The sequence below is a fragment of the Leptonychotes weddellii genome, unplaced genomic scaffold, assembly GCF_054177405.1.
Source record: "Leptonychotes weddellii isolate Sample4059 unplaced genomic scaffold, ASM5417740v2 HiC_scaffold_5342, whole genome shotgun sequence".
Taxonomy (NCBI): Eukaryota; Metazoa; Chordata; class Mammalia; order Carnivora; family Phocidae; genus Leptonychotes; species Leptonychotes weddellii.
This window is the reverse complement of record NW_028021167.1, coordinates 1-10925: the sequence shown is the minus strand read 5'-3', so window position 1 is coordinate 10925 and position 10925 is coordinate 1. Positions and strand designations below refer to the sequence as shown.

The following is a 10925-nucleotide window of genomic DNA, read 5'->3' as shown; positions in this document are numbered from 1 at the left end:
CCTGGGTATTTATGCTAAAGACACAGATGTAGTGAAAAGAATGGCCATATGCACCCCAATGTTCATAGCAGAAATGTCTGCAATAGCCAAACTGTGGAAAGAGCCGAAATGCCCTTCAACAGATGAATGGATAAAGAAGATGTGGTCCATATCTACAATGGAATATTACTCAGCCATCAGAAAGGATGAGTACCCAACTTTTACCTCCACATGGATGGGACTGGAGGAGATTATACTAAGTGAAATAAGTCAAGCAGAGAAAGTCAATTATCATATGGTTTCACTTATTTGTGGAACATAAGGAATAGCATGGGGGACATTAGGAGAAGGAAGGGAAAAATGAAGGGGGGAAATCAGAGGGAGAGATGAACCATGAGAGACTATGGACTCTAAGAAACAAACTGAGGGTTTTAGAGGGGAGGAGGGTGAGGGGATGCGTTAGCCTGGTGATGGGTATTAACGAGGGCATGTACTTCATGGAGCACTGGGTGTTGTATGAAAACAATGAATTGTGGATCACTACATCAAAAACTAATGATGTATTGTATGGTGACTAACATAATAAAATAAAATAAAAAATAAATAAAATAAAACAGATTCAAAGGAAGTTTTTGGTGCCTAAGGTATAATAAATAAACAAAGTTATCTATGACATGGAGTAAATAATGATTTATAATAGTTCTTTCTGGAAACAATGCTGAGGTAAATTACAGAAGATGCAGCTGGCTAGTCTTTAGCTTTGAGAGAACTTTCTGTATCTTATTAATCTTTGTACTTCCAACTTCATGAAACACAGTATTAGCTTAATAAATTTTTATTTCATAAATATGTGCCATTGTGCTAAAAAGTAGTACTACACATGCTCTCTCAAAAAGCCTTCAATGTTTTCACATATTTTTCTTTACATTGGCTCAGGAAACACACACACACACACACACACAAATGAACTACTAGCAAAGAGCAACTTGTTTTATAATTTCACTAGGCCCAAGATGACTTTTTTTACCTTGATGGATCAAAGAGAAGCTTCTCAGTCCCTCCCCAACTGTTTCTGTTCCATTTTCCCCAGGGAAGTGGGCATCAAGCACATTCCAGGGTGAACTCTGGAGACCTCTGTGGGTTCTAGATCCTTATTATCTGTCATAAGAGTCAACCACAACCCCAGGTACCTTTGGTTTGGAAAGAACTGATCACAGAAAATCAAAACCATTCTTGTCCAGTTCAAGAATTGCATTAGGAAAGCTCACATTGATAAGGGTGCATGGCTAAAACATTACAGAGAGGGAAAAAAACCCTCCAAGGAACACAAAGCAGGGGCTGAGGCTTCACACCCAAGTTGGAGCAGACTGGGTCCATGGCAGTGTGTGAGTGTTTGTGTGTGGGAATGTATCTGTGTGGGTATATGTACACTTGCAGAAGTGGAGCAGATAGAAAGAACTACATTTTTCTTCAGCCAAGAGCCCTAAAACTAATGGCAAATATAATTTAGGCATGTACTTGGCCTCTCTGAAGAACCTTTCAGCCACATGTTTTTAGATATAGGGAAGGATTTTTGCTACCTCTGAGGGGTTTTGCCTCCTCTCCTCTCCTCAGGCCTACACAAACAATTAAGTATGTACTGAAACATGTGATGCATCTGGAAATTAGGACCCCATGCCCCTTCTTTCCAATTTAGGATGAGTGGCACATTGGCTATGCATTGGTCTTGTGTGGGGCAATGGGCTAGAACCCACAATTCCTCCCTCTCTGGAACTGCTTCTTGGGGTGTGTCCCAAAACCTCACCAAAAACCACTGAGTTATAGGACCAGGCCCAGAATGTGGCCCTGACAGTCCATCTGTCCTTCATACCTGTGGGACATTCAGCAGATCTCTGAGTTAGGCAAAAGTGTATGTTGAGCACAGGTGTAGAGAGTCCATTTACTTCAGATTGGGGGGAAGCATATAGATTTGCTAAAATGAATTGTGTGTCTGCTCTGAAATTGTCCCTCTTTGTCTTTCTCAGAAACCTACAATGGTAGCTGAAGAAATTATTCAACTCTGGATATTCCATCGAGGCTGTGTTCATAACTGATTTATTATGTTTTGTTTTTCTGTCTACATTTGTTTTCTGCTTGGCTTTTAATTAAAATTTTATGTAAAAATTAATAGGCATTTAAGTATCACACATAATTCAATAATATTTCCCCAGGAAATGATGTAACTTGGCATTCATATTAGAAAAATATCTTTGTGTCTTTTGATTGCTTCAGGTTAATCATTCTGATTTCTTTGTACTGAAATGTTAATTTGCTTAAAACTTTAAGCGTTTTTTGGAAAATGATCTCAATATTGATGTTTCTATCAACCATCCTGAATATTGCTACAACAGAACACCACAAAAAAAAATCTAATTATTGAAAGGCAGTTTTCATATGGGCTCAATATAGTCTCCCTGCCAATCTTCTTAAGTAAAAATGGGACTTCCATTATGATCTTTTCATTAAACAAACACTAATCAATCAGTTATCATTGAGTAACATTGGTAAACAAGAGAGATATATTCTATAACCTAACCAGTTTATTGGTCTGAAAAATATATTAGCAATTATAGAAATGAATTAATAAGAGTTGTTGGGAGGGGCTCAGTGAGGACTTCCTGGTAAACTAAGTGATTTCTAAGCTAAGATTCAAAGGTGAATGGAACTATTGGGGTGCAGGGGAAAGGAAAAGAAGAGCACCCTAGGCAGATGAAAAGAGATTTATTGACCCATGGGGAAGGATCTTGGTATATCTGAGGACTTCGGGAGACTGATGTCCAGAGTGCAAAGACTTCCTTTGGAAGGGGCAAGGGGCATTGCAAGCAGAATGGGCAAGGGGCATTGCATGCAGAATGGGCAAGGGGCATTGCATGCAGAATGGGCAAGGGGCATTGCATGCAGAATGGTATAGACCATAATAAAGTCATGACAATAATACAAGAGCAGCAAGATGCTGGTGAAGGATTATGAGAGAGATATCCTGGCATTTGTGTTTTAGAATGATCCTTTTGATGGTAGGACATAGAATGGTCTGGAGTGGAAAAGGGCTAGTTGTTAGGAGGTAGGTGGGAGCTGTGATAGAATCTGGCACTTGTGGGGAAAGGAATTGAGAGCAATGCAGGAAATGAAGAAGGGAAAAGGAGGAGTCACAGGTGGCTTCTGGATTTCTGCCTTGCATAGTGAGAAGGACTTGGCTTTGGTGAGAGAAGAGCAGGCATTGGTGTGGGGGAAAATGATAGTTCAGGTCTGGACATGGTGAATTTCAAGTGCCAAAAGGCTGAATCCAGCATGTTGAGTGAAGGTCAAGTGGGAGGAAGGGGACAGACATGCTCTCAACAGGAGGTTGCCTAGAAAGGGCATAAATAGAGATGATTTTGGAATAAAATATCTAATGTATTTAGCGTGCACCCTCTCCTAATCCCTCAGGGAATCTTATGGACTCTCTAGTAACAACTCTTTTATGGTGTGGCTTTGCTGTAGTAGGAGGAAGCAGAATGTCATAAAATGATTTCTTCTGTTTGTTTCCTGGGTTGGCACAGCCTAACTGCTGGAACCATGAAAGGAATCTAAGATCAGCATAAAAATATTAAATAAAACATAAAATACAAGGTTGATAAGCTAAAATCATGCTATAAAATAGAAATATAAAATTGTTACACAAATTTATGTATTAAAGTTTATGTTTAGCTTTGTTACTATTAAAAAACCAAAATGACTATGGATCTGCTTGATGGATTTTGTTATGTTACCCTTGATTTTAAACATGAAACATACAGATGGACCTAAGCAATAATAGCTCATTGAGTAATGGTCTATCACAGAATAGATGTGCATGTCTGTCTCCTCTATCAATTAATATGTTTGCTTGTCTTTTCCAGTGACCAGTAAAATGTCTTGCGCAGCCATGGATACAATAAAGTTTATAAAAATTAAGTTTAAGAACACCAGCATTTTGACCTTTTTTCACAGTTTGATCTTATTGTAGTTGCATATTTTTACCCAAGTCATACATTTAACAAAATTATTTTCCTGAATTATTTTTTAATCAAAGAAAGTTGTTTTACTTTTAACAATATTTTATTACAGGTGATTATGTTGTCATGACCATATATTTTGAATTGAGTAGAAGAATGGGATACTTCACTATTCAAACATACATTCCCTGTATACTGACTGTGGTTTTATCCTGGGTGTCATTTTGGATCAAAAAAGATGCTACACCAGCAAGAACAGCATTAGGTGAGTTTCAAAAACAAAAACAAAACTTTCCCACCATTTTGTATTAATTAATATTAATACAGAACTATTCATAAAAATACTTCCAGTGAAAGAGACTTAGTTCAAATGTAATTGATCTAAATTGAGGGCTCCTTAAACTGTGCTTAGATTGTTTCAAGTAGTCAAGTTAGACTCTTCTTTCTGACAGTAGAATTCCAAGTGTGCCACTTAAAATAAGTTGGGGTTAGAGATTAAGAACAAATCAATTGCATCATCTGATATTATGCTCTAAGGATGATGTCATCATAAAAATTAGTCACATCCTAGGAATCTGCCACCCTGAAAAGTCTCATTACAATAGTGTAAAGAGAGACAACTTTTCACACACTTTTGAGGACTAAAGACATAATATCAGTAAAATTGTCTCTCAATAACAAAAGTTCTGATTGTCTATAGCAACTTTACCATCAAACAAGAAAGTGATCATTCTTTTCAGCTATAATCTACACACTAAAGCTTAAAGTCTTTTCATGAGTTTTCCTCTGACCCCAAAGTCCTCTTAATAAAACACTAATTTCCAGTGGTTTTAGAATTGTGCAACTTTTTTTTATCAATTTTTCTTTATGATAGGAGTAATACCTAACTTTCAATATTTTGATTTGTGAAAACAGATAATATATAAGACTGAATATAAAGGTTGTTTTCCCTGAAAAATGTTTTTCAGAAGAGGGAGCTCCCCCAATTTCAAAATCCTTGCAAAGTCTCTCATATTACATGGTGTTTTTTCTGTACTTGTTACTTTATTCTTTGTTCGTTCAACCAACAAAGTACTTTTTGATCAAGATAAACTAGCCTGTAATGCCCCTACCAGTGTTAGTTTTGCATGTTTATAGGAAATACATAATAGAATTGATAAATCATCCAGCAAAGTCACAACACAAATTTAGTAACTATTCTTGAGCTTATGACCTCACAATTACAAATGCCAGGTGTCATAGTAAGCATGACTTGAAAAATCAGCTTCCAAACAGTATAATATGTAGTAATGGTTGCACAACTTGAAGCTATGAAAATCCTGTCAAAGAGTCACCACGGGGGCATTGAGGAGATAGAGATACTAGAAATACATAATGCTGGAAGATAATAGATTTACAGTCCAGAAGAGTGGAGAAATGTCATTAACACCAGAATATTTAGTTGAGACACCAGAAAAGGCTGTGTCTAAGACTAAAGGTGTACTCTAGACCCCCTCTAAATAAAGCTTAAACCAAGCCATCACAAGATCAACGAGAACCGCCGGTAAATTAACTGTCATAAGAAAGCATTTAACATGGTTTAAAAAAGGATAACATACTTCATAATCTTTGTAATGTATCATCCACAATATTGAGTATGCAATAAAAAATTACTAGGCATTCTTAGAAGCAGGAAAATGTGACCCATGATCAAGAAAAAAATAGTCAATATAAAAAGACAAATCTGGTGTTGTATCAGCAGACAGGAGTTTTAAAGCAGCTATTATAACAATGTTAAAGGACTTACAGGAAAAAATAATGTTAATGAATGAACAGATGGATAATCACAGCAGGTAAAGTATTTTAAAAAGTAAACTCTAGAATGAAATGTATAATAGTTGAATTGAAAAATCCACTAACTGGGCTTAATAGTAGATGGAAGATGGCAGAAAAAAAAGGTCATGCGTAACTGAAGACCATCATATAAAATTTATCTAATCTTAAGAAGAGAGGGATAAAAAGATTTTAAGGGGTGCCTGGGTGGCTCAGTCGATAAGCGACTGCCTTTGGCTCAGGTCATGATCCCAGGGTCCTGGAATTGGGCCCCGCATCGGGCTCCCTGCTCTGCAGAGGAAGCCTGCTTCTCTCTCTCCCACTCCCCCTGCTTGTATTCCCTCTCTCACTGTCTCTCTCTGTCAAATAAATAAAATAAAATCTTTAAAAAAAAGATTTAAAAAAATGAACAAAGCCTCAATGATCTGTAGGACAATATGAAGATGTATAACTATAACTGGGGTTCCAGAATGAGAAGAGAAAATGAATGTGATAAAAATTTTTTAAGAAATTAAGTTAAAATCCCCAAATTTAGTGAAAAAATTCTGACCTACATATTCTGTAGACATGATATAGTCACCACATTTTTTAAAGTTAAATTGGATATTTAATACAAAATCATTTTTTTTATAAAAACACATCTACCATCAGTGTAGACTTTTTACACAGCATTTTTTCCCACCTACAGTTAGGAGAGCCTGGCATTCTGTTTTCACTGTACTGATTAAAGAAACAGATTCAAAGAAGGTAGGTGATTTTACATGACCAAATGCTGAGAAGGCCCAGAGCAAGGCTGAGGGCTTTGACTTCCAGGTCAATATCCTTTTACACATGGCTAAGCTGTCCACCCTATGCTGTTAGCCTCATTCTCTGACTGGCCCTGGCTAACTCCCTGAGGAGGTACAGGGGAGCACTGTTTAGGAGTTGTGATGCTCAGCAAAGGTGGGAACTAATGTGTATTTATCCATCATGTCTACCCAATCACGGAGTATTACTACCAGGTAGATATTTTATAGTATTCTCATCCAAGCACAGAAGTAGTGAGTGTTATGTCAATATTCCTGTGATTCCAGAGTCCATGTCACTAGCCTGCCTGTCCAGAGCTCTAGCAGGTTCTGATTTTACAGGAGCTCATCTAGAGGAGAGTTAGCCTTAACTCCTTTTGTATAATAATCACCCAGTCATTTCATTCTTCTTCACATTTAGTAGCCTCCCTTCTTTTTTTAATTTGTTTTTCCTTTTAAACCATCCATCACATATGTGTCTGTTTTCTGATTCTTTTCCACAGTCTTTGTTTAAATCTTTAGTATTTTAAAAAAAATGCAAGTTCGCTTTTCCCAGCTAAGTCCCATTCCTCTTTCCTTTTTTAATTTTTGGTTTTATATTTTTTTATCATTTCCTTTTCTGTTGTCTGGGAAACCACTCTATGGGTAACCTGATTTCTCTCCAGACTTTTAGAAATACATGTATATTTGTCTATTTGGGAGTATAGTATTCTCTGACTTGCTTTTTTTTTTTTTTTAATCACTCTGCCTTAGAGATCTTTCGAAATGTGAATGAATTCCATCTTATTCTTTAAATGAAAACCCAGCAGTTTATGGATCTACCCTAAATTATTTAATTAGCTCCTATTGATTAGCATTTAAGCAGTTTTTACCCAAAATGTCCAGTCAACTCCCTTGTTCATTTCCTCAAAAGCCACTCCAAATCTTCATTTGCAGTTCAAGGTTAATTGCTCCATTGTACCCTGGAAACAATCCATTCAGAGTTCTTTAAAGACCTCATTCCATCAATTTTCCTTTCTGCTGTATCTTCAACCTGCCAAATATCTTAAATCCTTCCCTCCCTTTCTGTTGCCAGTGCTCTGGTTCACCCACTCCTGTCTCTTGCAGACTAGTGCAGTAGACTGCTTACCAATCTTGCTGATTCCAAAAGCGAACTTGCATTTTTTTTAAATTATATTCACCTTGTACAGTCATGCTATTCACCTCGTTTCCCATACAAGGAGTGTGTGCTCTTGTATTTGATAAGTTTGGAACATTAAAACAAGTTGATGTGTTCCTTACCCAAGGTATATGTAGATACCTGCTCCTTGTGAAAACTGTAAAGCATTACAAACAGTACTGTAAGTATCCTTTCACCACAGCCTCCAACCTCACCAAAAAAAATGTCTACTCTCATAAGAAGTCGCCACTGTTGGGGTGCCTGGGTGGCTTGGTCGGTTAAGCATCTGCCTTTGGCTCAGGTCATGATCCCAGGATCTGGGAATGGGCCCCACGTCAGGCTCCCTGCTCAGTGGGGAGCCTGCTTCTCTCCCTCCCTCTGCTGCTCCCCCTGCTTGTGTGTTCTCTGTCAAATAAATAAATAAAATCTTAAAATTAAAATAAATAATCTTTAGTATTGACACATGTATATAAAATAGTCAGACCAACACTATTAATAATTAACTAATTAATCAATGAATCAATGCATTCCATGTGAAGCATTCATTGAAATGCCTAAAATGTGCTAAGCACCACGCTTGATGACAAGTAAGCAAAGATGAGCAAGGTACAGTTTTGCTTGTAATGATCACACAATTTATTCAGAGAGACAGACATACAAGACTATAAAGACATGCAATTCTCTGTGCTAATGCAGAAATCAGGCATATAGAAGGTAAGGGTAGTGCAGACTTGCATGTTATCAACTCTCCCCAATGCCACCTCATAAGAGAGGTACTTCAGCTGGGTCTAAAGAAAGGTGGGAATTTATAAATTGCAGAAAGAAAAAGTAAGAAAGGAAACAGTTTATCTGGACAGAAGAACAGTGTGAGATGTGTAACAGACAGAATGTATGGAGGACTGCAAACTATCTTTTTTGTGTGTGTGTGTAATTTTTTTATTATGTTATGTTAATCACCATACATTACATCATTAGTTTTTGATGTAGTGATCCATGATTCATTGTTTGTGCATAACACCCAGTGCTCCATGCAGTACATGCCCTCTTTAATACCCAACACCAGGCTAACCCATCCCCCCATCCCCCCAGAACCCTCAGTTATTTAAAAAATATTTAAAAGACAAAATGTGAAACAATTTGAAAATTTCTGAATAAACTGAAAGATGTTGACTTAATTCAGGTATTTTAATGTTAATGTATGGACTATGATAAATTTTATGGAAATGTTGCTTGCAAAATTATATAGACATTAAAATTAAAGTATTACTATATTTATGTAATGTCAGGAAGGATTGACCTAAAAATAAAACACTGTTGGAGTGGAGGAATTTTGTATGGCTCCTTTTACAATTTGATAACTTTCCCCTGCACAGGCATCACCACAGTGCTGACGATGACCACACTCAGCACCATTGCCAGGAATTCCTTGCCCCGTGTGTCCTATGTGACTGCCATGGATCTCTTTGTGACCGTTTGCTTCTTATTTGTTTTTGCTGCTCTGATGGAGTATGCCACCCTCAACTATTATTCAAGTTGTAGAAAACCAACTACCACTAAGAAGAAAACATCGGTGAGTTCCAGTAGCAAAGATTTTCTGAAAAAGTAGTGGGAGGATAGTTTGCAATAAATGATCCTTATTCCTAAGGATCTTATACAATGTTATATAAATAGCTACTTCAACAAGATGTTAAAAAAACAAGACAGATATTCTGAAGATATGAATATGATCTGAATGCACCTCTTCAGCTTCACCTACCAGTGACATGGATTGATGTAATCATACCTCAAAGATTGCTCTTAGTGAAGGTGATCTATGATGCAGATTTCCACAGAAGTTTTCTAATTATTTTTTTCTGCTTTTCTTGTAGTTATTGCATCCAGATTCCTCAAGATGGATTCATGAGAGAATAAGCCTACAAGCCCCCTCCGTATGTATAGCATTGAAGGTGCAAATATTTCTGAGAACTCTTTTAAACTAAGATTGAATGATATGTTATTGTTTATGTATGCATGTATTGAAGAACAATGAGTAATGTATATAACCCCTTCAAAAATGTGTATACTTTTTAAATATCCAATTTGGAAAATAAAGGGAAAAAATTAATCATAATCCTTCCACCTCGGGCTTAGCATATACATACATATTCCTGTTTTTTAAATCAAAATATATTATGAATGTTTCTATGTTATAAATATTATTTTATAAGATCATTTTAATGATACATTATATGTTCATGATTGATGCATAGACAATCTAGGTTGGATACTGGGCTAATCCACACCTTTTCACTTTTATACATATTCTTATCACCGCAGTTTTATATAAACCTGTGACTATTAATTTAATATAAATTCCTAGAAGCAAAATGGCTGGGCCAAAAGGGTTGCTTGGCTCCATCACCAGTGTGGGACACCCACCTCCCAGAACTCTCCCTGTATTAGGTTTGATAGCCAAACAGAAAAATGGTTGCTGCAAACTGTTCCCTTAGAATTTCTTTGATTACTGATAAAGTTGAATATTTTCACTTGTTTATTTTTTATTTGCATTTCTGTTTTGTGACTTGTTTTTATGTCTTTTTACTTTTATGAAAATTTTTTATATAACCTTTTTAACTTTTTTTTTAAATTTTTTTATTCTTATGTTAATCCCCATACATTACATCATTAGTTTTAGATGTAGTGTTCCATGGTTCATTGTTTGTGCATAACACCCAGTGCTCCATGCAGAATGTGCCCTCCTCAATACCCATCACCAGGCTAACCCATCCTCCCACCCCCCTCCCCTCTAGAATCCTCAGTTTGTTTTTCAGAGTCCATCATCTCTCATGGTTCTACCCCTCCAATTTCCCCCCCTTCATTCTTCCCCTCCTGCTACCTTTTTCTTCTTTTTTTTTTTTCTTAACATATATTGCATTATTTGTTTCAGAGGTACAGATCTGAGATTCAACAGTCTTGCACAATTCACAGCGCTTCCCAGAGCACATACCCTCCCCAGTGTCTATCACCCAGTCACCCCCTCCCTCCCACCCCAGCCCCCACTCCAGCAAAGCTCAGTTTGTTTCCTGCGATTAAGATTTCCTCATATCAGTGAGGTCATATGATACATGTGTTTCTCTGTTTGACATATTTCGCTCAGCATAATACCCTCCAGTTCCATCCACATCGTTGCAAATGGCA

General features: G+C 36.9%; 1 protein-coding gene across 1 annotated transcript; it reads left to right on the top strand.

Annotated features, from left to right (window-relative positions):
* The first annotated feature begins 4135 nt into the window (after positions 1-4135).
* On the top strand, positions 4136-9727 carry LOC102730832 (gamma-aminobutyric acid type A receptor subunit gamma3). The gene is made up of 3 exons (XM_081811072.1): positions 4136-4257; positions 9122-9318; positions 9617-9727. The coding sequence occupies exons 1-3, from the start codon at positions 4149-4151 to the stop codon at positions 9725-9727; spliced, it is 417 nt and encodes a 138-aa protein (XP_081667198.1). The 5' UTR covers positions 4136-4148.
* The last annotated feature ends 1198 nt before the right edge of the window (positions 9728-10925 follow it).

Excerpts from the sequence above, each read along its gene's own strand:
- LOC102730832 (XM_081811072.1), top strand. The coding sequence starts at position 4,149 with ATGGGATACTTCACTATTCAAACATACATTCCCTGTATACTGACTGTG. Across the intron at positions 4,258-9,121 it reads ACCAGCAAGAACAGCATTAG|GCATCACCACAGTGCTGACG; the intron begins GTGAGTTTCAAA and ends TCCCCTGCACAG. Across the intron at positions 9,319-9,616 it reads CCACTAAGAAGAAAACATCG|TTATTGCATCCAGATTCCTC; the intron begins GTGAGTTCCAGT and ends CTTTTCTTGTAG.